Source organism: Protopterus annectens, chromosome 5.part0 (genome assembly GCF_019279795.1).
Source record: "Protopterus annectens isolate FY-2018-M chromosome 5.part0, PAN1.0, whole genome shotgun sequence".
NCBI classification, from domain to species: Eukaryota; Metazoa; Chordata; order Ceratodontiformes; family Protopteridae; genus Protopterus; species Protopterus annectens.
In genome coordinates this window covers 1,844,087,307-1,844,114,442 of record NC_056735.1, presented here as the reverse complement: position 1 = coordinate 1,844,114,442, position 27,136 = coordinate 1,844,087,307, and the positions used below count along the sequence as shown (strand labels likewise).

The 27,136-nt window shown below is 41.1% G+C and overlaps 1 protein-coding gene across 1 annotated transcript in view; it reads right to left on the bottom strand.

The window, feature by feature from the left end:
- The window catches only part of CKAP2 (cytoskeleton associated protein 2), a 741,255-nt gene that overhangs the window by 643,110 nt on the left and 71,009 nt on the right, over positions 1–27,136 (bottom strand). Inside the window, exon 2 of the mRNA XM_044071663.1 lies at positions 13,364–13,436. Within this exon, the coding sequence (XP_043927598.1) occupies positions 13,364–13,436 (73 nt within the window). The remainder of the gene's footprint in view (positions 1–13,363; positions 13,437–27,136) is intronic.

Below are 27,136 nucleotides of genomic sequence, written 5' to 3'. Positions count from 1 at the left end.
GAGTTATAATTATGACAAGAAACAGCTTAGTTTAAGCAGATGTAAATACAAGATTGTTTGGTAAGAATCATTGATTATAGATCACCTTTCTTCCATCGTGAAGAACATTTTATTCCATTTGTCTACTGGATTCTTTATATTGTTTCTACTGTTAATACAATTTATTACATCTTTAATGTTACATGTTATAATTATACTTAAATAAATCAGTTCCTTCTGACAACATACTTAATTTTTGATTCTATTCGTATTTATAGGTAGGATTTCTGTTTTTGTCATCGTTAAATGTTAAACCAGATTTTCTTTGAAATACATCCATTGTTAAGAAAACTGCAGACAGAGAATTGTCATTTAATGTTAGTAGGATGTCATCAGCAAATAGTTTAATTTTAGAGTTTAAAATCTCATTTATGTCCGTCAATATCTTTTATATCTATTTGATCTGAGAAAATTAGCAAATTGTTCCATAATTAGGGTAAAAAGTAGAGGTGAAAAAGGACATCCTTGTTTGGTTCCTTTCAAAATTTGTATAGAATCAGAAGTAACTTTAATATGCAAAACAATTATAAAGAATTGTAATAAGATGTGTGACGTTACTTGACAAATTATTTTTAAAACCAGCAAGAGACATTTTCAGTTTACTAAGTCAAAAGCACCATTAATAACAAGAGTCAAAGTTCCCTTTGTTTTATTTGCATAGTCAATTATGGAGATTATTCTTTCATAAGTATTTCTGCTTAAGATAAAGCCAGTGATCTTGTGAAATCCGCCTGTATGAAGAGCATACAGTAAGATCTTTGGCCGTTTTTTTAAGACTGGAGAGATAAGGGTACATTTCCAGGAAGGAGGAACTTTAGCAAAGTCCTCGACTATAGAAAAAAATGTTGTAGCATGTCTAGGGCTTCTTTGAGTAACAGCTTAAACTTCAGATATAATCCCATCATTACCTGGTGCTTTATTAGGTTTCAGTTTAGAAATCTGAGTTTGAAGTTCAGACATCTGTTTGTCAATTATTTGGTCTTCAGATAGTTTAGATTTTATGTTTTTTAAATAAATATTAATTGCCTCTTCTGGATCCAATATATTTTGTTTGATCATCTCTAAATTTAAAATTTTTAGACTCTCTTCTATTTCTGTTACTTTTCTTATGAGTAGACTTTTGTGAATGGACTTGCTGTTTAATTTGCTAAATTGTGCATAGATTTTTGGGTTAATACAGAAGTTGATCTTAAACCAAAAAACTAAAATCAACCTTGAGAATTTTAAGATTTCCAAGTATTTGTTGTTTAGCTTATTAATCTCTTCTGCGTTACTTTTGTCTGATTTTCTAATTTTAACTTAGAATTTTTCTCGGAATTCATGCAATTCTTTGTCCCATTGTTTTTTGTCACCCAATTAGTGACGATCAAAGAAATATGCTTTTAGTGCATCCCATAAATTTAGAAGATACTTTAGAAATGTATTAATTTCTATAAAGGAAAGGAATTCTTTAATAATAAAAAGTATTTACATTCTGTTAAACAGGTTGTATATGCGGATAATCTTCCGATTTTAACATTAGATTTCAAAAACAGCTCAACGTTAATTGTCCTCTGATCTGAACGCAGGCAGGTTAGTGTTTTGATTTGCCTAGTCAGGTCATTGGAGACCTGCCAATTCTGGATTCTGTCAAGTATCTACAGGAATAATGGGTAAAAAAAAAAAATGATGAATTTGGTTCTGATAATTGTCTCCAAGATGAATCAATTCAGTAAATTTTAACACGGCCTTTGCAGGTGCCTGTATTCTCTTTTTACCTATTGTGTTAGTATCAGTTGGTGACAATACACAATTAAGTGTCTCCTGCTAGAATGATATTGCCTTTCAAGTTTTGAATTACTTGTGGATGTTGGTCAACTCTCAATTCTAGGAAGTCCAGTTGTGTACACTTAGCATAAATGTAGATGTTAGAGTGTATTCACTGTTGCAGTCATCACATTTGGGTTATCTGCTTGCAGGTAGCCCTCAGCTGGCCTGAATACCAGAGTCTTGGATTCCTGCGTTGGAGGTGGTCTCTTCTTCTATGACGTCAGGTTGTCAGGGGTATAAAACATGTAGCAGATGCGATTACATCAGTTTTTCTTGCCCCAGATGTCAGGTGCCCCCACAATGGGAAGCAATTATATGTTATGGTACACCTCCATCAAAAAACAAATAAACCAGAAAACTTAAATATACCAAAGAAGGAAAGGTAGAGCCAAGAGAAGTCAGGAGGCTGGAGGGAGGGTAACCAGGACTGCAACAGAGAATACACTCAACATCTACATTTATGGTAAGTGCACACAACTGTACTATGTTCGTGTTTCACTGTTACAGTCATCACATTTGGGTCGATTCCCAAAGCCAAGGAAGGGAGGAGGAAGTTGGTGCATTAGGGCCAGCTATTAAGCCCTGCAAGACTGCAGTGGCAAAACCACCTCTGGATTTAGAAAAAAAGAGGAATGTGATAATGTTTGGTGAAGGTATGTACAGAGCTCCATGTAGCAGCTTCTAGGATGTCCCTGGTTGGGACTCCTCTAAGAAAGGCTGCAGAGGTAGATGGAACCCTGGTGGAATGTGATCTTATCCCTTGTGGTGGTAGTGTTTCCATGGTTCTTGTAGCAGAAATGGATGCAATGGGCTATTCATTTGGAAATGGTTTGCTATGAAATGGCCTTCCCCCTCAGCCCCTGCAGCAAAGCCAACTAGCAGCTGTTCAGATTTTCTGAGAGGCTTATTCCTGTCCAAATAAAACCTTAGTTGTCTGTGCACATCCAGGGAGTGCAGTACTCGTTCTCCTTTTTGTGGATTAGGGAAGAAAGTAGGCAAGTGAATGGACTGATTTAGGGCCACACTGGACTCCACCTTGGGCATAAATGAAGGATTGGTCCTGAGGGAAGCCCTGTCTGCATGGAAGATAATGAAGGGTTCCATTGCCATAAGGGCCTGCAATTCAGACACTCTTCTTGCTGAAGTGATTACTAGAAGGAATGCTGTTTTCCAAGAAAGGAATTTCAACTCTGCTGTTGCAGCTGGCTCAAAGAGAGGGAGAGGGAGCTTTTCTAATAAAAAGTTAAGGTCCTAGGCTTGAGTAGGGGCTCTCCTGGGGGGGGGCGTGGTCTTAAAATTTGGCCCCTTTAAAGAATTGTTTTAGCAGAGGGTGAGAGAAGAGGGGTGGCTCAGCATTATAATGAGCTGAAATGGCAGACGCATGTATTTTAATTGACTAGAAGGATAGGCCATTGTGGAACAATTCCATTAAGTACTGAAGAATATTAGGTAAGCTGGGGTTTTGTGGCCAATAGTTTGAAGTATGTTGCCAAATGAACTTGTTTCTCTGGAGCAAAGAAAGCCATCTGGAAAGCTGTGTTCAAGCTTGCTCCCAGGAATACAATTTGTTGGCAGGGTACTAGGTGAGATTTCTTTTCATTTATGGTGTACCCCAGAGAGGTTAGAAGTTTCTTTAAAAATGCCAGATGTTTTAATAGCAAGTCCTGGCTTTCTGCCTGAATTAGACAATCGTGCAAGTATGGGTATATTTGAATATTTCTCTGCCTGCAAAATGCAATAGCTGGAGCTAGACACTTTGTTAATACCCTGGGCGGAGTAGATAAGCCAAAGGGAAGTGCAGAGAACTGATGGTGCATGGAGCCTGCCCTGCCCTGAAGCGTAGGTATTTCCTGCAAGATTCCCTTATTGGAATGTGCAGTTAAGCTTCCTTTAAGTCTAAGGTTGCCAACCTGGCATCTTTGCCTAGCATAGGAAGAAGCTGTTAAAGTATTAGCATTTTGAATTTTGGGATTACCAGAAAGGTGTTTAGAATAGAGAGTTCCAGGATAGAATACCAGGAGCTGTCTTTTCTGGGTACCAGGAAGTCGAACAAAATCCTTGCCCACTTTGTTCTGCTGGGACAGGTTGAATAGCCCTGATATCTAGAAGAGAGAACCTGCTGTTGGGCCTCCGCCCAATGATTTGGGGTAGATCTAGCCAACCGTTTGGGGTTGGGTAGGGAGTGGAAGTGGAATCTGTATCCCTGGGAAACTGTATTCAAAACCAATTTGTCCCGGGTAATGAGTTCCCAGTTTTTTTGCATACAAGGTGAGCTTTCCTTTTAGGGGAGCAGGCAGTTGAGCAGGACTTGGGAGGGTTAAGGTTAAGTCATTGTGCCATTTTTCCGTAGGGGGGTGGTTTACTACTCCTTGCTTTGGAAGTGGGAGCCCCCCCTGCTTAGACTGAAACTGTAATCTAGGTGGTCTGTTATTCCTGGGTTTGGACAGAGGGCGTGGAAGAAACTGAAAAGGACCAATTCTTTGAAGGCCAATGTCTACTAAATCTGGGAGGCTATACTTGTAGAAAATGTAACAGTTTGCATAGATTTAGCTTTTTCCTCCATCCTTTTGAGGACTTCTGCTTTGTTGCCAAACAGACTGTCTTGGTTTAAGGAAGCATCCAGCAATTTAGCTTTAACATGATCTGGCAAGTTTTGCTCCTTAAGCCAAGCATGCCTTCTATGTACAGACCCAGTGACAGCAGGCTTGCAAGATGCTTTGAGAGTCAAAACCACTGCAAAGTAGGTTTACCAACTTGTTCTGCAAAATGCATTAAAGCCTGTAATTGTGTGTTCAGCAGAGTCAGGAATCAACATCATTTTCTGTTTAAGTAGTCCCATAATATGCTGCTGGTACTTTAACATATGAAACTGGCAATTTAAAACCCTAATGGCCAAAGTAGCAGAAGTGTATACCTTCTTACCCCATCTGTCCAAGGCTCTGGAATCTCTATCAGCAGGGGTAGGATTTTTGGCAGCAGTAGCCTTAATGCCTTTAGGTCCTTGTGAAATGGTCTCTGGATCCGCAGTAGGATTCTTGAAGAGGAACTTGTGAGAGTCAAGTACTCTAATACCAATCACGTTTTCTGGGAGCTGGAGGTAAAGTGTCTGGGGAAAGGCTAGATTCCAAGAAAGCATCATCTACAATGTCCAAAACAGGAGGGATAGCAAAAGGCCTGTGTTGAGGAAGGAGTAAGAATTCCCTAAGCCTCTGAGTCAGAGTAATTCTGGCTTTCCCAAGCGGAAATGCTCCCTAAGTGTGCAAGGTTTCACCAAAAGAAAAATCTTCTGGAGGGGAAACAGAGGGAATGGATGGTTTACTATCAAAATTTCGAACCGTACTCCGTCGACTGTACTATCAAACATGGAAGTTTAAAAACGGTAATATCGATGTAAAAAAAAAAAACAATCTAGGAACGGGTTTTAACATGGGTCGAGGTAGGGGAGATGTTTGTAGTGTTTGTAGTTCAGAATACTAAAAACTACCTCGACCCATGTTAAAACCCGTTCCTAGATTTGACATCGATATTACCGTTTTCGAACTTCCGTGTTCGACAATAGTACAGTCGACTGAGTACGGTTCGAAATTTTGATAGTAAACCGAATGGAATCCTCTGCATCAGAATCCTCATAGGTAGATAAGGGCAAATCCTGGTGATCAGAAGGAACAGAAATATCAGATTCCTGATTAGAAGAATCAGAAGGAAAATCAGTTCTAGGTCTCAGAGGGGGAAGGCTGGCTTCCCCTAATTAAGGTAATAAAGTCTTCTGCCATTCTAAGCATTTGTTTTTTAGGCATATGGGCCTGAGCATGCCGTTTGGATATCTGTTTCCTAGGCGAGGTGCAAGTTTTAGGCCTGGATGAAGAAGATGGCGTCTGTTTAAAATGCAAGTCTGTAGGCCTGAATACACCCTCAGAAGTCGGTGCCTGCACAGCAGCTCCAGACCCATACAAGGTAGAGATATCTGCAGGTTCCATAGTCAAAGAAGGATCTCGCGGCATACTGGACTCAGAATGGGTCTCAGTAGAGGCCTGAGAATCTGAAGTAGCAGGTATTAGGGGCTGCTTAAGCGCCTCACTTAGTACTGGCAGCTAGCTTAATGGAAGCGTCGTCAGCAGTTTTGGACTTATGCGGTCTCTGTCTTTATCTTTACGTTTTTTCGGAAGATCAGTAGTCAGATGGCTTAAAGCCATTTCGGAGTACTGACACAGAGTACCAAAATAATTTGCTGCAAAAATAGCCCAACAAATAGTTCGGGGACTGAACAAGGATCAAAATAGACAGCGATGGACGTCGTGGTCTGGGCCCAAGCAAGGAATGCAGTACGAATGAAAATCTTTGAGGTATTTGCTTTCTACCATTAAGACAATTGTTAACTTTTACTGACATCGGTTGGAGAAAGAAAAAAGATACCAAACGGGGTACTTCTCTTTTTTGAAGACTTCGGTTCTGAAACTCAAACGAAAATTTCAGGAGTCGGCCGACCGGCACTTGCGAACTGCTTCTGCTTCGGGTACCGCACGGCAAGAAAGACTCATGTAATGGCATCGGCTACATGTTTTACACCCCTGACAACCTGACGTCATGGAAGAGACAGCGTCCGATGCAGGAATCCAAGACTCTGGTATTCAGGCCGGCTGAGGGCTATTTGCAGGCAGATAACCCAAATGTGATGACTGCAATAATGAAACACGAGGAACATCTGAATACAGGTTAATAGGCAGTGAATTTCTCCATAATATAGCAACCCCCCTGATTATATTGTGAACTGGATAATATAGTGTAGTTTTTAGTATTTAGGCTGTCTAGGTCTTCGGTTCTTAAGTGCGTTTCCTGAAAAAAAAAATTGAGAATTGAACTTCAAATATCTGTTTAAGGTACCTCTCTTCCAGTTATTAAATCCACTGTCATTTATGGAAACACAGTTAATGAATGCCATTTGTCCTACTGATCAAAGTAAACCTGTACTACTGATAGATAATGACACTCTTGTTAGTAAAGAGCTGCTTAGTAATCACCATGGGAACATTAACATTTGAAGGTTTGATTAGACATAAAACAGTTACTATTGTGGACACTTGAAATAAAGCTAAAAAATATTATCAATAAACATTTGCTTTTAAAATCCCTCTTACCCCCCATGGAGTCCAACACACCCTGCTTGAATAGTCTAACCATCCAAGCAAACACATCCATCCTATACTCCTGACAACCCCCCCCCCCAAAAGTCTACTCTGTTACAATAAAATATGATGCCATTAACAGTAAAATAAAGGATGAACCTGTATTATTTAAAGCATTAATATATATTAACAGAACAATTTCACATCTTAACTTATTGTATACATTCTCCAGTACTGTGTGTTCATTAAGGTGTTAAAGATATGCCTACATCTTATGGTTTCATCTATGCAGTTTTGAAATTCATCAACTAATGACAAATATAAAAGTGCTGCACAACAATTTAAAAAAAAGACAGATGTACTTTCAGAAGATTTCATTCTACAATATTTAATATTTCGTTTATATTCAGTGGTTTATTACTACTGTAAATTAAAGCCTCCTATGTTATTTCTGTCAAGTATACAGTTTGCTTCTTTAGCTTTGTGTATGAAACTTGTGTATTGAAAATATTCATATCATATATGTCAAGCCTCTAATAATGAAGCTCTAAACAATGTTTTACCACTTTGACAACTATCAAACTTCAAATGCTTGCTTTCAAATATATTTACTTGTAAGTGTATTCAAAAGGTATTTTCACAGTATGTGTAACATAATAATTGGTTTCCCTCCTTCAATGCCAGTTTGCATGTTTAACTACAATTGCAGTAACTCTGAGCTAATGCACATTTAAAAAGCTCCACCTTTTATTCAAATCAACCTTCTAAAAAGTAGCCTGTCAGTCTCTGAAAATGAACAGCTTTGTTCTTTTGTTTAGGCAGTAATTCTAGCTGAACTCTAGCAGTTTACCAGAGAAAGCTTCATGTGTCTAAATGAAGTAAAGAGGGGATTCGTATCGAACTACCACAGAAGCACCTCATATAGGGATAACCCATCAGTCGCACCAATTTCCAAATTTTTCAGATGAAATGTTCAGGTTCAATATATGAAGAGACCATTTCAAAGCCATTTAAAACTTCACAATCTTTCCACTGTTAAACAAAAACAAATCCACAGCAACTATAATCACCCCCTCCCCCAATCCAGCACGTCACAAATCATTCCATTAAATAGAACAGAAACATATCTAAATCTATGCACTACGAAGACAAACAGCTTTTAGGTTTTACTACTAGTTTTAGTGAGTGAAACAACTTTTCTAATGTTACTGTAGTTAATGATTACATTGAGTTGTTTCCACACTTAGATGAAGTTTGTCATTTTAGTATGCCACTTAAGTAGCAGTTTTAACACACTGTTTACTGTTATAAAAAGGAAAAGACATTAAGTATGAGATGTCACTCAGTGTGCGTTTCCCTTTAGTAGATAACTGCAGTTTATAGGAATTAAACTTTAAATTCAGCTATGTGTTATACTGCAACCATTTTTAGTTCCTATAATTCTTTATGCAACCCTTCAGATAATACACTAGTATAAATGTTGTATGCTTCATTTAAGGGAAACTTAATATTTTGCCATGACTTATTAAAATGAGTTAATCTGTAAATTAGACAAGCATAAGGCAGAAAAAAAAATAAATTACCTTACATTAGAAAACTGCTTGTTGATTTTCTGGTTCCTATTTGTGTTACAGTTGAGCACATTCTCATTTCATGTTTTGCTGGTAAAGATATGTAAAGTAAAACTTAAACTTGTTTACATAAAAATCCTTGACATCTTATTTCCTTTGTAAATTAGGAAGATAGAAAAGGAAAGATAATTATTTTCCTCTCAATTCTTTTTCTAGTGTCTTATTTCCACTGGTCTTTTTAAAGGGTATAATGGACCAGTCCAGGTTCTCTGTTCAAAATTTTTGTTAGTTTGTAGACAAGACAATGCAAGGTCAAGATCTTCGAAGAATTTAACCCCATTAGAAAGTAAAATCTTCAGCCTGGCCAGAACAGTAAATGTACTTTTATCTGCTTTTTCTCAAGTTTTCTTAAAATGGGAAGGAATAGTTTCCTTTAGACATCGCTGTTGCTGAATATTCATCAAAAACAAATTTCCTTCTGCTTTATGTGGTGACTTAGCCCAGGCATTCTGAGTACCAGTTTTTTTATCCGGAGATAAAATAAATTTAACAATAATGGACCTTGGGGAAGTACTGGACTTCGATATAGGATTAACCAAGAACTAAGTGCTCTCACTATACCAAGAGAGCTTCAGGCAAATCTAAAGTTTTAGGGAACCAGGTAGACAAGAAATTAACCATGTTGCTACCTTCTGGTAGAAAGAAAATAGGAATGTTGTTCCTATGGGACCCATTCTCAAGGTCATCTACTTTGGCTAGTAAAGAGTTCTGTTTAACAGGAATTCAGTATTGGTTTTCCCCTTCACTCAAATCTTCCTTCCATATCATTTAAAGGAGTCTTTAGTGCCAGAAATCTGGTTTCTCTAACTGAAGAGCTTCATTAAATTTGTTTGGAGCAGTTCAGTCATCTGTTTTGGTGTTGAATCTATTTCTGAATACAGAGTCTTGAGATGCTGCCTTTGTATAACTCATGGTGCTGCAGGATTCAGTGAAGACATTTTTTCTTGCAGATGGACAGGAAAATAGTTGAACTTAAGAATTTTATATATATATATATATATATATATATATATATATATATATATATATATATATATATATATATATATATATATATATATATATATATATATCTATATATATATATATATATCTATATCTATATATATCTATATCTATATATATATATCTATATCTATATATATATATATATAAATAATTCTTTACGACACCAACATTTACCATAATTCACTTCATTGAGGTATTTAGGATCATTTTGAAATAAAGTTTCCTGTCAGAAATATGTAGTAGCAGAGCAGAAGAAAAGTGCTTCTATCCTAGTCTCATCCTGGCCATGCCCCGAGGTGTAGCAAACGTTTGAGTGATCAGTCTACCAGATGATTCAAGAAAGAACACATACCACTAAAATACAAAGTGAAAAGGATGTGTTCTCTTTTTGTTGGAAAAAATGCTTGTAGGCACAGTCCTATGAGGCAATGAGAATTAATAACAGGGTACCTAGAAGGCCAGAGATTACAAAAACAAAAAAAGACCGCACAAGAGTGGTTTAAAATGAGAATTTTGAATTATCTGTATCAGTACATTCACAGGTGTAGAACAAGTATTAGCCTTTGCAAGGAAAACTGCTTTGCAAAAGCAAGCCAAACCAACAGAAATCAGGTAGATAAACCCAAATGCAAGAACTTCCTGCTATAGTGACCCCCCACCAAAGATGAAGCAACTTGTCCTTAATGCCAGCAGTCAAGTGTTATCATATATGTGGTTATTTCTTAAATACATCACAGAAGTGTGGGAAAAGCAGGAACTTTGGGTATTTTCTTCAAAGGCAGACTCTTTAAAGAAAGTTATGCCAGATAAGCATAGTTTCAGAAAATGATCCTCAAAAATAAGAACTAGTGAGAATTTACACAATCCTTCAGGCCTTCCCGAAAAAGCTGTCAAAAGAACAGACATTTTAGACATTTTCCCAACCCTGTATCATTATACCCAAACTCCTAACAATTTCTTAAATCTCTTACCAATGTCGGTTTCTTATTAACACTCACATTCTTTCTTCCATCTACCAGTTCTATTCCCTACTTTACCTCTAAATCAACTGCTTACTACACTATTAAAATCATAGGACCTCTCCCCTACACTAGTAAACTCATTCTATACAATTTTCAATATCTAAAAATATTCACTGTAAATGCTTGACAGTCAATGTCTGTATTTGCTTGTAAAGCAGTGTGTATTTTAATTTGTCAACTACCTTTATATTAACAATTCTGCTTAGCTATGGAGCTTTTCTCCCCAGGCTTCTGCTGAAAAGGGTTTTTTTCATAACCTAGACAGACATTCCTGGTAAACAAATATAAAATACAGAAGAGCACTTTAGTTAAAAATCGATAAAGGACTTCCTAGGGGAGTGAACAGAAGTTGTATAGTGATCATAAACTCATGGGCTGTAAACTCATGGGCTGTAGACAATCTCCACAGGAAACAGATAAGCAATTATGGTTTATTTTCCCCATTTGCCTCATACTACTCGGAACCCATCTGATCCAAGCAAATGCTGTTCTGACTGAAATGCACTCCTACTAGATGAAACAAAAACAGCAGGAAACCTGCCCTAAACCAAAATATTTGTAAATGTGCGAGTGCAGGAAAGCATTAATAAGGGTAACCTTGCACAAAAAACTGCATTACTTTTGTTTTTGTAAATATGCTCTGGCAAAACAGGATAAATCAAAACCTCCATGAACCAAAACCAAAATGGGCAGCGGTAAGGACTAAAGTTAAACCACCAGAGAAACTCTTCCCTGTTGTGACCCAAAGGACTAGAGCATACATACAGGTGTGCCAAGATGAAGACATTCATTTCTCTTAATTGCTATGCCAAGGCTCATTCAGAAGATTCAGGTCATCACTCTGTTGCCTTTATACAAGGCAATATAATGAACCAAGATACAAAATTTTATGTTAAACAGTCGTGCAGCAGAATGTAAAGCAAACTTTGTGATCAATGAAACAAAAGTACCAAACTGTGCAATAATGCAGGTTTTTTAACGTTTTATTGGGTTTCAAACAAAATCATAACAATCAACTAAAACAAGCAAAACTATGTACAGGGTCCATAACAGAAACATTCTGGACATTAAAAATTTTCCAAAAGATCTTTAAGTATTAACCAGGACAATTGTTTGAGTAATATTTGATGTTCTAGCATGAGCAGTTATTTCCCTATTACATACATTTTTGCTAAACAAATTCTGAAAGAGAGGAGATGTTTTTACATTTCCAATTTACTGATATTTTTTCTTGCAATAGCAAGAAAAGACTACAGGAGAGGTACTCTTGTTCTTGGAATGGAATCTGGAATAGAAGTATTAAACAATAGTAACAAATTGATACCAATGCAGTTGTCAGACCATAATGTTTAGTTTTTGAAATCTATCCAAAATGAAGCAGCCATTTTACATCCTAGGACCATACAAATCCAATTTGCATTTAAAATTTCTTCACCTCCAACATTTAATATTTTTATACACTAAATTTCTATGTAAATATTTCCATGTAAAACTTCTCCAATAGAGACTAGATTGTGTTACTTACAGATTTTAAAACTTCTCTTAACATCTGAAAATATTTCTTTGAGTAGTCCCAATAACACATCAAAGACCATATATTCAGATCTCAAAATCTTATAAATTGACAAAAATTACTTACTTTCTTCTATACTAGAAGAAAATCCAATATCTTAGGAATGATCTTTGAATCCATATTTAATGTTATTTCTATCTTATTACTAAGAGGAGTGAAGTAGGATATTTTCTGATAAAAACACTAATCCTTTATTATCAAATACATTTTGTAAACATTTGCGAGTAAATTTCTGGAATATTAAATCGATATTAAGATTGATTTATGAATGCTCTTCCAGTTTGAGGTATATGTAGAATTTAACCAATGGCTTACTAAATTTAAGATAATCTGGCATATAATTTGATGTTAGCAAAACCAATTCCACCATCTTGACAACTTTTAACATGCCAGTCAAATGCTATTCTTGGTTTTTGAGGATAAAAAGAGTTTATTTGCACTTCCTTCCAAAAACGTGACTATCAATGACCGTATGAGGGAAAGAATTTGGTAGTATAATCATTTTTATCAAAGTCAGTCTGTCTTCAATTGTGAAAAACATTTTATTCCAAATATTCGCAACTTTTTCTATTGTATTTATTAAATATTTATAACTGGCTGTTGCCAACTCAGTCCAACTAGGTTTTATAATTACTCCCAGGTACTTAATTTTCCCAACTAAACTCTTTATATTTTCCTAAAGAAATATCAATTTTTCTATTTATCAAAGTTTCTTATTACGAGTGTTGTTGGAAGTGAAAGCGGTTTTATAAATTAAAATTTCTCATCTCATCCGTTCCTTCTCTGTGGCTTTCACCTACTGCACCGTTTCTGGATTACTGGTTATTCGAGTGCTGCTTGGTGATTTCATTCTTATTACGGTTAAACCTTAAACATGAAAGTTTCTCAAAAAGAATGCAGGTTATTTGTAATACATAATGGAGCCATTAGCACACAGCCAGATTATTGGAGGTTCTAAAAGGTTGCAACTGCTAACACAGCCACAAATATTACTTCAAATACCTCACACCCGAAGCAGCAAGGTATTAGCAGAAATACTCAAGTAGCAGCAGCAAAATTCATAGATTAGTACCAGACAGGAAGAAAATCCATGAGTCGAGACACTGAAAAAAATGCTCTCAGTTCAATAAATATATAAAAAGAAAACTTGACACTTACTTGGATAAGTTGCGTTTTAATTGCCGAGGTGCCTCTGTAGCCTTCTTCACTTCTTTAAACTTCTGATTTTTATCTAAACAGAAAATTTGTTAGAGTTTGTCATCTCCTGGTCAGGCAAAAAACAAAAAGAAAACTCTGTCCCCTCCCCAATCTCCCAATATCCAGATAAAACTGGATGTATTATGGGTTCTTACCACTTAATATCAAGCCACCGGCAGTGATGAGGTCCTCGAGTGACCATCTCAAGGCTAATAAGCCTTTTACATTCTAATCACAGACATGGCCACATTGATTTATGAAATGGTACTGATTGTGGTAATAATCAGACTGCCAGATATAATGCAACTCCACAGACTAGTTCCCCTTCCCATCTAATCCTGCTACTCTCTAAAACAGCCTGGTATATTAATGTTAACACTTGGATTTTTATTAGGTCTTTATTCTTCCTCACATTAGTGGACAGGGTGAAAAAAGTTTGAAGAAAGCTCTTTTTAATACTGAAATGAATCCCAATCAGCTGTACAAAGGCCAATCTTCCAGTAAAGGTAACCAGTGGATACCAAAATACTTAGCAAGTTAAAATGTTGGAATCCATTCTCCTGTCTGGCCATTGTTGAATGTAGAACTATCATTCCAAAGCATTAGCGACTCCCTCCTTTAACCTTCACTGCAACAATGTCTCTGGCAAAGTTCCAAAGGTACTCACAGTCATCCCTTTGAAGCAATAGTTCAGAGTCATGAGTGACACCCACACTTTTTCTTTAGAGTGTACACAGCAATCCACATCTCAACCTGCAGGAGATGCACATGAACACACCCAAACACATTACTGCATACTACCAGAATGACTCCATCATATTCACTGTGGGTGTAAATATCTTGATATATAGAATTAGTTATGCAAGGACTTACCATAATGATGTATGCCTTTCTCTTCTTTGTTTGCAGTATTCTTTACATGAGGGAGTTGCCTGCCCAGGCAACCCGGCCAGTATACCAAAGTCTTTCACTACTAAAATGTGCGTGGTATGTCTCATGTAGGAAAAGTACAGTTTTGTACCTACTATAAATGTAGATGTTCGAAGATCCACATTGCTGCAGTCATAACCTGTGGGTAGTCCGCTGTCCTCGGTCGGCCCGAATACCAAAGTGTTAGGCTGGCGTCGGTCATGGTCGCTCAGATCTGACGTCAGTACGCCGTGGTACTAAAGCGCATGACCGACGCCATATCCTCAGTCTTTCTTGCCCCAGATGTCAGAAGGCCTTAAAAAGAAAGGCCATAGCCAAAAATGGAAAAACACCCAATCACCCATGTAGAAACAATATAAACACCACAAACCACACAACCACCCCAAACTACAGAGGGGAAGGAGGGAGGGTAAATTGGACTGCAGCAATGTGGATCTTCGAACATCTACATTTATGGTAGGTACAAAACTGTACTATGTTCTTCATCTCACATTGCTGCAGTCATAACCTGTGGGTAGAATCCCAAAGCAAAGGTAAAGGGAGGCTGGCAAAATCATAAAGCATTGGGAGCTGCTATCATGCCCTGTAAAACTGCAGTGGCAAACCCAGCCCTAGATTTGGAATAAAGAGGGAGATGGTAATGTTTAGAAAAAGTGTGCACTGAACTCCAAGTAGCTGCCTCCAAAATATCTTTAGTAGCTACTCCCCTTAAAAAAGCAGTAGAAGTGGCAGTCGCCCTAGTGGAATGAGGTCTGATTCCAGCCGGAACCTCCTTACCATGATGAGAATAACAAAAGGCAATACAATGGCCAATCCAATTAGAAATAGTTTGTTTTGAAACAGGTTTCCCCTGAGAACCCAAAGCAAAAGAAATAAACAACTGTTGAGACTGCCTAAACCCTTTGGTTCTGCTCAAATAATAACGTAACTGCCTGTGAATATCCAAAGAGTGCAACATTTTTTCCCCTTTATTTTGGGGATCAGCATAAAATGTAGGCAAATGAATAGATTGGTTTAATGCCACATTAGAAACAACCTTAGGCATAAAAGTAGGGTTAGTACGCAAGGAGACCTTATCCTTATGAAATATCAAGAAGGGTTCAACTGCCATCAGAGCCTGTAATTCAGATACCCTTCTAGCAGACGTAATGGCCAACAAAAAAGCAGTCTTCCAAGACAAAAACTTCAACTCCGTAGTAGCTGCAGGTTCTAGTAGCTGCAGGTTCAAAAGGAGGCAAAGTGAGCTTTTCCAACACAAAATTGAGATCCCAGGAAGGAGTAGGAGCTCTACGTGGGGGTCTTATGTTTTTCGCCCCTCTAAGAAATTGCTTAAACAAAGGGTGAGAGAATAAAGGTGGGTCACAGTCATAGTGAGCAGAAATGGCTGCAGCATGACCTTTTACAGAGGAGAAAGACAAACCCTTGTCTAATAATTCTGTAAGATACTGAAGTGAAACACTCAAATTAGGCACAGAGACATCAAAGCTCTTTGTTTTGCTCCAAAGAAAAAATCTCCTCCATTTATCAGCATACACTTTCCTGGTACTAGGCCGTCTGGCCTCCAAAATGACATTCAAAACTTGTTGAGGAAGCTGCGACCCCCCCCAGGGTCTAAAACAGAATATGCCAAGCTGTCAGATGCAGGGACTGGATCCTGACATTGCGGAAATGATTGCTTGCCTGGGACAAAAGGTGTGGAACTGATGGCAAAGGCCAAGGAGGCTCCTGTACTAGACTCCTCAGCAGAGGGTACCAGTGCTGACGTGGCCAATCTGGAGCTATTAGAATCATGCAAGGCTTGTCCTGTCTGACCTTCAAGAGCACCTTGGGAAGAAGAGGCAGAGGAGAAAAGGCATAGACGTGAAGGTTGTTCCAACTGAATGATGGAGCATCCACTTTCCAAGCTTTTGGGTGAAACAGCTTTGTGCAAAACTTTGGCAGCTGGAAATTTAGTGGAGAAGCGAACAGATCTATGTCTGGAGTTCCCCAAGCCACCGTCAACTGCTGAAATACATGAGGATCCAATTTCCACTCGTGGGGATCCAACATCTGTCTGCTCAAAACATCTGCGAAGGAGTTCTGTGCTCCTGGCAGAAACCTTGCCTGAAGAGTGAGGTGCAAACAGAGCAGTCTCCCACAAAATCATAGCTTGTCTGCAAAGAGGGTACGAATGGGTTCCCCCTTGCTTGTTGATGTACCACATGACTGTTGTGTTGTCTGTTTGAATCAACACCTGTCCTGGTTGAAGTAGATCCTTGAAGGCCATCAGGGCAAATTGGACTGCTAACATCTCCTTCATGTTGATATGCAAATGTTGTAGTCTGGGAGGCCACGTGTCTTGAACCCATTTCCCATTGAAGTGTGCTCCCCAAGCCATGTCTGAGGCATCTGTCGTTAAGACCTGACTCTCCTCTGGTCGGGTCACAGAGAGTCCCTTGTTTAGGTGACATTCCTGAGCCCACCACAAGAATTCCCTTTGGATGCAAGGTATTATCTGAATGACAGTGTCCAAATCGTGGCAGTGTTGAGTCCATATGCTTTTGAGATACCATTGTAGCTTCCTCATATGCAGTTTGGCATTGGGAAGCACCAGAATACAAGATGCCATGAACCCCAAGGCCTGAAGGACTGTCTTTGCAGTCAGCCTGGACCGTAGAGATAATTGCTGGAAGTAAAGGGCAAGATTTGTTTGTTTGTCCGGGGTCAAAAACGCCATCTGAGAAGCTGTGTTCAGTCTCACACCCAGAAAGCACATGTCCTGAGAGGGTACTAGACTGGACTTTGTTTCGTTCACAGAATACCCTAGGCACCTTAACACTGTCATAACATACTGAAGATGGTGAAGTAACTTGACTTTGTCTTGAGCAAGAATCAGGCAATCGTCCAAATAAGGATAAATTTGTATTCCTTAGTCTTAAGAAGGCTATCACCGGAGCCAGGACTTTTGTGAACACCCTGGGCAGTAGATAAGCCAAAGGGCAATGCAGAGAACTGATAATGAAAAGTGCCAGCCAGCGCAGGAACCTCCTGCAGCTGGGCCTGATAGGAATGTGAAGATAAGCCTCTGAGATCCAGAGTTACCATCCAGTGATCTTTGCCTAGCAGAGGCAGAAGCTGTTGCAAAGTTAACATCTTGAATTTGGGAATGTCCAGGTATGTGTTGAGAATAGACAAGTCCAGAATTGGCCTCCAAGTGTTTCTTTCTTTGGTACCAAAAACAGGCGAGAATAAAATCCTAGGCCCACTTCTGACGGAGGGACCCCCTGGATAGCCCCCATTTTTAAAAGCAAAGAAATCTGTTTGTGAGCCTCCAACTTTTGCTGAGGAGGAACGTCTGGCATACCTTTGAAAGGAGGCAAGGTGTGAAAATAAAACTTGTAGCCTCGGTTTATAATGTCCAACACCCATTTGTCCTGAGTGACTAAAAGCCAATTTTGCCTGAAAAGTGCCAACTTTCCTCCCAGAGGAGCTGCCAGACAGGAGGGATCTGGCAGCTGGAGATACAGGTCATTGGGTCTGTTTACGAAAAGGCTGACCCCCTGCCCTCACCTGAAGATTGTGCCGGGGAACTCCACGTCCTGGGCCTGAAAGAACCCTGAGCATGAGCTCTGCCCCTACCACGTCTAGATCTGCCCCTAGACTGTAAATCAGAAGGATAAGCCCATCCCTTAGTAGGCCAAATTTCTGCTAAACTTAGGGGGCTGCACCTGTAAAAAAATCCTTAACTGTCTGCATAGACTTAGCTTTGTCTTCCATTTTCTTCAAAACTGACTCCACAGGAGAACCAAACAGAACTTCAGATTGAAGGGGGGCATCCAAAATTCGAGCTTTAACATGCTCTGACAAGTTCTGATCCTTAAGCCAGGCGTGCCTACGAATAACTGACCCAGTGGCAGCCACCCTGGAAAAAGCCTGAAGAGCATCAAAACCACACTGCAAAGAATGCTTACCCACCTGATCAGAGGCATGAACTAAATCCTGCAATTCCTTACACTCAATGCCCTCTGCCAAAGCATCTACCTTAGATTTTAACTGACTTAGGAGAAAATTCTGATACTTCAGCATATGAAACTGGCAATTCAAAGCCCTCATTGCTAGAGTGGAAGAGGTATACACTTTTTTACCCCACCTATCCAAAGCTCTAGAATCTTTATCCATAGGAACTGGATTCTTTACAACAGAAGCCCTGACACCCTTAGGTCCCTGGCTAATAGTTTCCGGGTCAGCTCTAGGGCTCTTATACAAATATTTATGAGCCTCTGGCACTCTAATACCTGTCTGGCTTGACCGGGGCAGGAGGCAAAGAATCAGGATTAAGGGAAGCTTCAGAGAAAACATCCTGAACATCCAAAACAGGGGGTATAGCCAAAGGCCTATGCTGTGGTAAAAACAAAAACTCCCTAAGTCTCTTTCGAGAATCTGAGAAATCCTGACCTTCCCACTTAAAATGCTCCCTCATGGAATGCAGGGTTTCAGAAAAAGAGAAATCCTCTGGAGGGGAAGCAGAAGGACTAGAATCCTCTGCATCTGAATCAGAATAAGGAGGAAAATCCTGAATGTCTTCAGCCGAAGACTCAGAGTAATCTGAGGAATGCTCCAATCCTTCCACCTCTAACTCCACCCTAGGCCTCTTATCTGGAGGGGGCATAGAACCCCTGATTAAGGTAATCAAATCCTCTGCCATTTTCAGCATATGCTTTTTTGGTACAGAACTTGCAGAACTAGGGCTGACGCCAGAGGAAGACAAACCAGGCCGGACCTTGGAAGATGCCTTAGAGACAGAAGTAGAAGGCCTAACCACCTTATGCAAAGTCGGGACTACAGAGACTTGAGAGACCCCCTCAGCCTGACCCGACTCCTGAGAGGCCACATCCTGCAAAATTAAAGGCTCCCCCTGAGACTCAGCTGAAACCTCGGCTGGATCTACAGATTCCACCGTAGTTTCTAAAGAACCGCCCGTCGACTCATCCTGCTTGGACTTTAACGATTTTTCCTTACGCTTCTTAGCGGTAGCGGCCGTCGGAGGATCCGACGGCATATTGTAGTTACACCGCTTACCGAAGACGAGCCTAGCACAATCTAACCTGCGTTTAATGGTGTGCTTATTAAATCTAGCACAAAGCGACACCGTGTTCAGGCCCCAAGCAAGGAATACAGAGAGTGGTAATCCCTATGAGGTATCCGTTTCCCACAAGAAATACAATTATTCACTTTTTCTGACATCCGGATTTAACTGAGGCAAGAAAAGACAAAAATATTCTAGCGGGTACTTAACAACTTGGTCTTTGGTCTGAAACTCAGAATACGAAAATTTCAGGGCGACGGCACTTGCAAACGCTGCTTCTGCTTCGGACCATGCGGCAAGAAAGACTGAGGATATGGCGTCGGTCATGCGCTTTAGTACCACGGCGTACTGACGTCAGATCTGAGCGACCATGACCGACGCCAGCCTAACACTTTGGTATTCGGGCCGACCGAGGACAGCGGACTAGCCACAGGTTATGACTGCAGCAATGCGAGATGAAGAACATCTATCCGATGCAGGACATAACATATGTGCAGCACACCATCCTCAGAAATTAAGCCCCAGGAGTACAGAGTCCAAGGAATAGGAAGTTAAGGCATCCAAGAATCATGAGAAGGGGGTTGAGGGTGGGACAGAACATTGCATCAGAGAAAAGAAGAGGACATCTATCGTTATGGTAAGTTCTTACACAACTATTCTATGCTCTTCTATTAATTTGCTGCAGTATTTTTTACATAAGGGACAGTACCAAAGCTCATATAGAGAGGGAGGTGGAGTCAGCCCTAAATCTGGAGATGGAAACCAGCTTGTAATATTTGGTAAAGGTGTGGACATAGGTCCAGGTAGCCGCCTCTAGGATCGTGCCTAGACCCTTGAGAAAGGCACCAGAGGAGGTCGAAGCCCTGGTGGAGTGAGCTTTGACTGAGCAGGGAAGGGTTTTGCAATGGTAGGCATAGCAGGAGGAAATTGTTTTAGAGATCCAGTTAAATGGTTTGGACACAGGTAGTCCCAGAGCCCTTGGATGGAGAGAGAAAAACAGTTGTCTGATTTCCTAATAGGTTTAGTTTTGTGAAGGTAAAACCGGAGTTGTCTGTGCAGTATGTGCAAAATCTTCTCACTAGTGTTTTGGGGAAAGGGAAAAAGGTTGGTAGGTAGATAGCCCACTTTAAAAACAATTTAAGCACTTTGGGCATAAAATGAGGGGTTGGTGCGAAGGGAGACCCTGTCTTTGTGGAAAATCAGGAAGCGGGGAAGACACCACCAGGACCTGGAGCTTAGACCCTTCTGGCACAGGTGAGAGCTAGCAGCAAGACAGTTATCCAGGTGCAGTGTTTTAAGAAGCTACAGGAGGCTGGCACAAAGGGTACAAGGGTCAGCTTCTCTAGCACAAAGTTGAAGTCCCAGGGTGGGGCCAGAGGCCTTCTGGGAGGTCTAATGTGGAGGACACCTTTGAGGAACTGTTTGGCCTCAAATCTAGAAGATAAATGGGGGGGCAGACGTACAGAAAAGTCTGTGCTTTTACAGATGAAAAAGCTAAATCAGTATTGAGCAACTCACATGAGTATGAAAGAACCAAAGGGAGGTCCACAGTGTGTCCAGGTTACAAGAAAGACACCATATTGAAAATCTTTTCAGTTTGGAGAGGTAAGATTTCCTGGTATTGGGTTTACTGGCCTTCAGCAGGACGTTAAGCATGCGCTCTTGAGAATAGGAGTCTAAAATGTTATCAGGGCTTTTAATCACCCACAGGGTCAGCTGTAGAGTTGCCAAGTGTGGGTGGATGAGGGAGCCCGTGTGTTGTGCGAATAGGTCCACTTATCTGAGGTAGCTTGTGATGATTGCCCTTGGCTAGGTGCAGGAGGAGGGGGAAATCAATGCTGTCTTGACCAATAGGGAGCCAACAGCAAGATTTTTGGTTTGTCCTGCTGAATCTTCAGCAGCACTTTCAGAAGGAGTGGGAGGGGAGGGAATGCATAGAGAAACCTTCCAGGACATTGATAAGGGGGTCAACTTTCGATGCCAGGGGGAGAGGTTCCCCGGCACAGAATTTTGGAAGTTGTCTGTTCATGGGGGAGGCAAAAAAAGTCCGAGGAAAACCCCACAGAAACACATCCCTGTGAAGCATCCATTCGTGGGCCTGTGTTGTGGATCTGTTCATGGTGTCTGCCACAGAGTTCTGTTTGGAGGGGATATAAACCGCCTGCAGAGAACTCTGAAGTTGGAGGGCCAGTTCTCAAACCTGTAAAGCTGGTCTGCACAGAAGGTTAAGATCTGGTCCCCCCCCACTTGTTCACATACCAGAGAACAGTCATGTCTGTGTAGATTCTCAAGCAACCTGGGTTGAGAACGGTATGAAAGAACTGGAGGGTTAGAATAAGTGCCTTCATTTATTTTACATTTATGTGATCTTTTAACTGAGAGGGAGACCACTGCCCTTGTACTGTACTGGGACCAAACACGTCCCCCCACCCTGAATCCGAAGCATCTGTGCAGAGGTCTTGTCCTGGGGGCAAGGGGTGGATGGTAAGTCCCAGATTGAGGAACATTTGTTGGATACACCATAGGAACTCCTTCAGGCATGGTAGGAGCAGAATTTGGAATTCTACAGGGTGGGAATATGTCCACATCTTCAGAGAACTCTGAAACTTCCTCATTTGATGCCTTGCTACAGGCAGCATAGGAATGGTGGAAGCCATCAGTCCAAGGATCCTGAGAAACTGTCTTGCCGACAAAAGTTGCACAGGAAGGAGGTCTGAGAATGTCTGGCAGAGCTCCTGCGCCTTTGGAGGTGGAACAGAAACTGTCAAGTTTGGAATCTGCACCCCAGAAAGACATTGTCTTGAGATGGGGCGGGGGCAGATTTTGTGAAGTCGATTGTGAATCCTAATTTTTGTAGAATAGCAATGGCTGAGTGGAGGTTCCTGTGCAGATCCTTTGGGATATTTGCCTGGAACATGAGGCTACCCAGGTAAGGGAAAATGTGAATTAGATGAGTCTGCAGTATGCGACTACTTGGGCTAAGCATTTTGTGAAACCTCTTGGGGCTGTAGAAAGACCAAGACGAGGCTTACAACTAAGTGCCAGGATGTCAGAGAAAAGAGGAAATTTCCTGAATTTGGTATTAATGGGAATATGCAGGTAGGCATCTGATATCTATGGACGCCAGATAGGCCCATGGGAGGATCAGAGAAAACAAGGTCTGAAGGTTTAGCATTTTGAAGGGTACCTTTAGGAAAGTGTTGAGGAAGGAGAGATCTAGAATGGGTCTCCAGGGTCCTTCCTTTCTGGGTCTCCAGGCTCCTTCCTTTCTGGGTCTCCAGGCTCCTTCCTTTCTGGGTCTCCAGGCTCCTTCCTTTCTGGGTCTCCAGGCTCCTTCCTTTCTGGGTCTCCAGGCTCCTTCCTTTCTGGGTCTCCAGGGTCCTTCCTTTCTGGGTACTAGGAAAATGGAGGAGGAAAAGCCTGTTCCCTTTTGATGTGTAAGCACTGGTTGAATGGTTCCCTGTTCCAGGAGGTCCGCCAGTACCTGTGGGTAGAGGGGGACCTGTTCTGCAGGAGGCTGTGGGATACCCCTGAAGGGAGGAACAGTGTGCCATGCCATGAATTATCTGTATTTTATGATGTTTTATGATGTACAAGAGACAGGCATCTTGTGTGATGGTTTCCCAGGCTTGAAGGGATAAGGAGAGGCGCAGGGAAAAAGGTGTGGAGCAAGGAAGTCCTGAAGAGTTAGGAAGAACCTGCTTTGTCAGGAAAAGGCTGCTTGTGCAGAAGCGTGGAGGGGGGAGCAGAGTAGTATTGAACTTTCTGCTCACCTTGCAGGACTTACATTGGGAGGGCCAGGTTTGCCTGCAGACAAATACCTGCTTGCAGGGGTAGTTCCTGTGGAACTTGAGGACAGGAGAGACATGTGTTTGATGTAGTTTAATTCTTTACTCTTTTCTTGCAGCGATTTTGAAAGGATTAGCAGAGGCCTGACTAAATAATGTGGAATTGTCAAGGGGAGCATCCATGAGCTTCATCTTGATGTCCTCATGGGGGGGGGGGGGGTTTGATGCCTTAACCATGCAAACCTTCTCAATGATGAGGCAGAGGCAGCTGCTTACAGTAAGCCTCCACAGCATCATAGCTGCATTTACTGGAGTGATGGGCTACCTGTGAGGGTGCAGCAAACAGGGAAAAGGCAAAAACCTTGTTTTCTGAGTCAGGCATGATTGAGACAATTTTTGATAATTTGGACAAGTTTCAAGGAATACTTGGTCATATGGGGTTTGATAATCCAAAACACTAAAGGCTAGGGTAGCTGAATAGTGCATTTTCCCCCAACCTTTCTAGTTGTCTGCTGTCTATCAGAGGGAAGGAGAGAGGTGGAAGGAAGGGACTTCAAAAGCTTTGTTGAAGTCCAAAGAAATGACTTTGGGATCAGCAACAGGGGCCTTAAAGAGGAAATTGAAGTCTTGAGTAACTTTACAGTATGTGTCTGGCTTCTTAGGAGCTGGAGGCTGGGAGTCTGGATGTTGGGACGTGGAGAAAAAGGCATCCAAAAAAGCAGGGATAACCTGCGAGATAGCAGAAGGGCTGGGATTTCCACCTGGAGTAGGTAGTAGCACCTCTTCTGAGCAGACATTTGAGAGCTGTCCCACTTCAAGTGGTCTCTCATTTTTATAAGGGTTTCTCCAAAGAAGATTTCCTCCAAAGGGGAGTCTGTTCCATTGGATTCTTCCTCAGGAGAGGAATAGTCTAGTCTAATGGTAAGGGGATTTGTGAGGAGTAGGCCAAGGAGCAAGGAGTCAGACAGAGGAAAGTTCTGATCAGGTTGGCTGACCTTTTTTGGGAAGAGGCAGGCCATGATGAGGAAGGAGTAGGGGACCCAGCAGAAGGCTTCAAGGATATGAAGGCCTTGAATAATCCTTGGGCAAAATTTTGCCACTCTTTGTGGAGGTCTTGAAAGGCTATAAGTTTGCTTTTTTGTTTTTCTTAGCAGGCACGTCCACTCGATACAATGTTGGAGGTTCTGATATAGGTCTGCATTCAAGTATGTCTGAACAGACTTCTTCCCCCTCAAGGATTTAAGTGATTCCCCTAGGGCCTTCCTCCAGAAGGAGCCTGGGATCCCTCTGGACATCTGTACCAGATGCCTGTGAGGCCTCTCTGGACATGCTGTCATCTGGGTCTAAGGCTGCCTGCAAAACGGACTCTGCCTGAGGATCTGGATCAGAATGAGTCTCCGGGCTACCATGTGTGTCTTGGCAGAGACATCCGTGGGGAGAGGTGCAGCTGAAGCTTCAGGCCTATACCTTTTGGCATTCCACTTCATGGAATGATCAGTCGTTAGGCTGGAAGAACCCTCCATTGCACTTTTGGCAAGGATTTTTAAGCGTTTGTTCTCTAAATAAATTGTGAGGGAGAAAAGCCTGCTCCGAAGAGTCTTTGGGATGAACGACTGGCAGATAGAACAGTTCCTGTGGTCGTGGTTTGGCCCAAGAACAAAAAAGACACAGTGACCATCCGTGTGGAATCTGTCTTCCACAATCACACTTCCCTTTCTTGAATGATTAACTCAAGGGAGAAGGAATTCAGCAACAAAAAAGACAAAAAGTTCCCCAATGGGGCACGCATCTTAGACAAAACACTCAATTCCAGCATCAGAGCCATGTCCAGGACTGGCAATCCTACTGACAGCAAAAAAAGTTCTGAGGATGGTGGACGTGAATGTCTCTTATGGCCTACATTCAATAGCTGCATATGCGAGACATACCACGCACCTTTCAGTAGTAAAAGACTTTGGTATACTGGCCGACGTCAGGTCGCCTGGGCAGGTGACTCCCTCATGTAAAGAATACTGCAACAAATGAATAGAAGGACATCTCCCTGGACTACATCAAGAGCCTCTCAAAGGAAGATATGAAAAGAACTGGTTTATTGTGGTATCATTCGAAGGGACGACTTGTTTGTCAGCCTGGAAGGACATGATTGACATATCACACTGATTTGCTAGGGATGGTCTGTAGCTGTCCCCTATAGGGTTTCGAATATTGGCCAGAACCTAGTCTGCTTCATACTGCCTTTTAGGCACAGCCATCCGGATAGATCTTCCAACAAAGCAAGACCAGTCCAAGAAAAATCTGAAGGAATTACTGCTCAATACCAACAGTCTTCTTTCCTGCCCAGTAACCAGTCTAAATGTGTGGGACAGAGTGGAGGTGTCAATTTACATTAAAACCCAAGTTACCATAGGCAAAGTCCCATACCATATATTTGCAAGCTATAGATCCTACTCTATGAACCAAGAAACCCATAACACTCACTTAGGACATACTGGAGTGGAGATGCTCCCCATTCAACCCAACACCAGATTCATGGGCAAACAGCTATTCTACAATAAACTGGGAATCCTACAAGGCCCCCAAACATGCAGGCCTAAAGATTCCTGGACTTTGTAAACACACACTTAACCAGCTAGTCCACACACCCATTGGGGTGCGAAATTCTTGATCTGGTCCTCAAACATGGGAGAACATTACATGGGGGGGTGCAGTGTCCTCACTGGTCAAGTCAAACCATGAAGAGGTCTCCTTTAAAATAAAAACCCAGACCCCAGCCAACCCTTGAACTGTTAGGAATTCTTACATACTCTTATTTACTCTGTAAAGGCTAAAACAGCAGAGGCGCTAGAGAAGCTAATTCTTGTGTTTTTGCACTGCAAGTTTTTTCTGTGCTCATCTGTGTTTGCATTTGAATTTTATTCAAGTTGAGATGTGCTTGCATTGGATATTGGTCACTTATTAAAAACTAAAGATTTCACTAGCTTTTTTCTGTGGTGATGAATGTTAGGAATTCCTGTTTAAGGCAAATGTCCTACTATTAAGCGACACCCTTGTAAAAATTATAGCCCTCCCAAAACCTCGAAAACACCACTGCCTAATGCAAGTGTTCACAAAAATGTGGTACAATCATATTAATGGCTAGAGAGACAGCTGTACCTATGCAGAATAAGCAGAGAGCAAACACACACCCACACAAAAAGCCACCTTGGTGGAATCCCAACATAAAATAGATGCATAACAAAATGAAGAAAATCTTGGCAAAAATTAGTAAGTGAAAAAGATAAAAACTCCCTCACTGATCTAAACAAGCAACTAAAGTGGCTAATTAAGTCTGTACAAGCCAAATTCGAAGTATAGCTAGCCTCCAAGGTCAGTCATGCCATTCTTCAGCTATGCCTGCAATCTCAAAGGTAATGCACAGTAATGTGCCAAATTAATTGTAAATGGAGCCACTTACACCAAGACAGAAGATGTAGCAAATCTACTGTGACAAAATTATAGCTCCAATTATAACCTCCCCCTCACCCCAGACACCCCTCAGGAAATATCCGCAACCATAACTCCCTTCACCTATGACTAAGGAACAAGTCCACATAGTCAAGAACACTGCCATTTGCCCCTGATATCTTAGGATGCCTCCTTAATGGGACGAAACACGACTTATCAGGACCTCTATAGAATCAATACTTAAACCATAGTCTGCAGACAGATTGTGCCAAGTGAATGGAGGACTGACAGTCATCCCTCCTGCACCAGGGTGGGACAGCTAATGACCCTAGTAACTACAGACCTGCAAGTCTGTACTGGTTCCATATACAGATCCATGGAAAGAATCATGGAAATGATAAACTGTGACATAGGAAACTTTCAGACACTGGATTCAACCCAGTTTGGTTTCATTAAAGGCAGGTCATGCATTCAAAACAGTATCCCACTTGGGCATGTAGACAAACT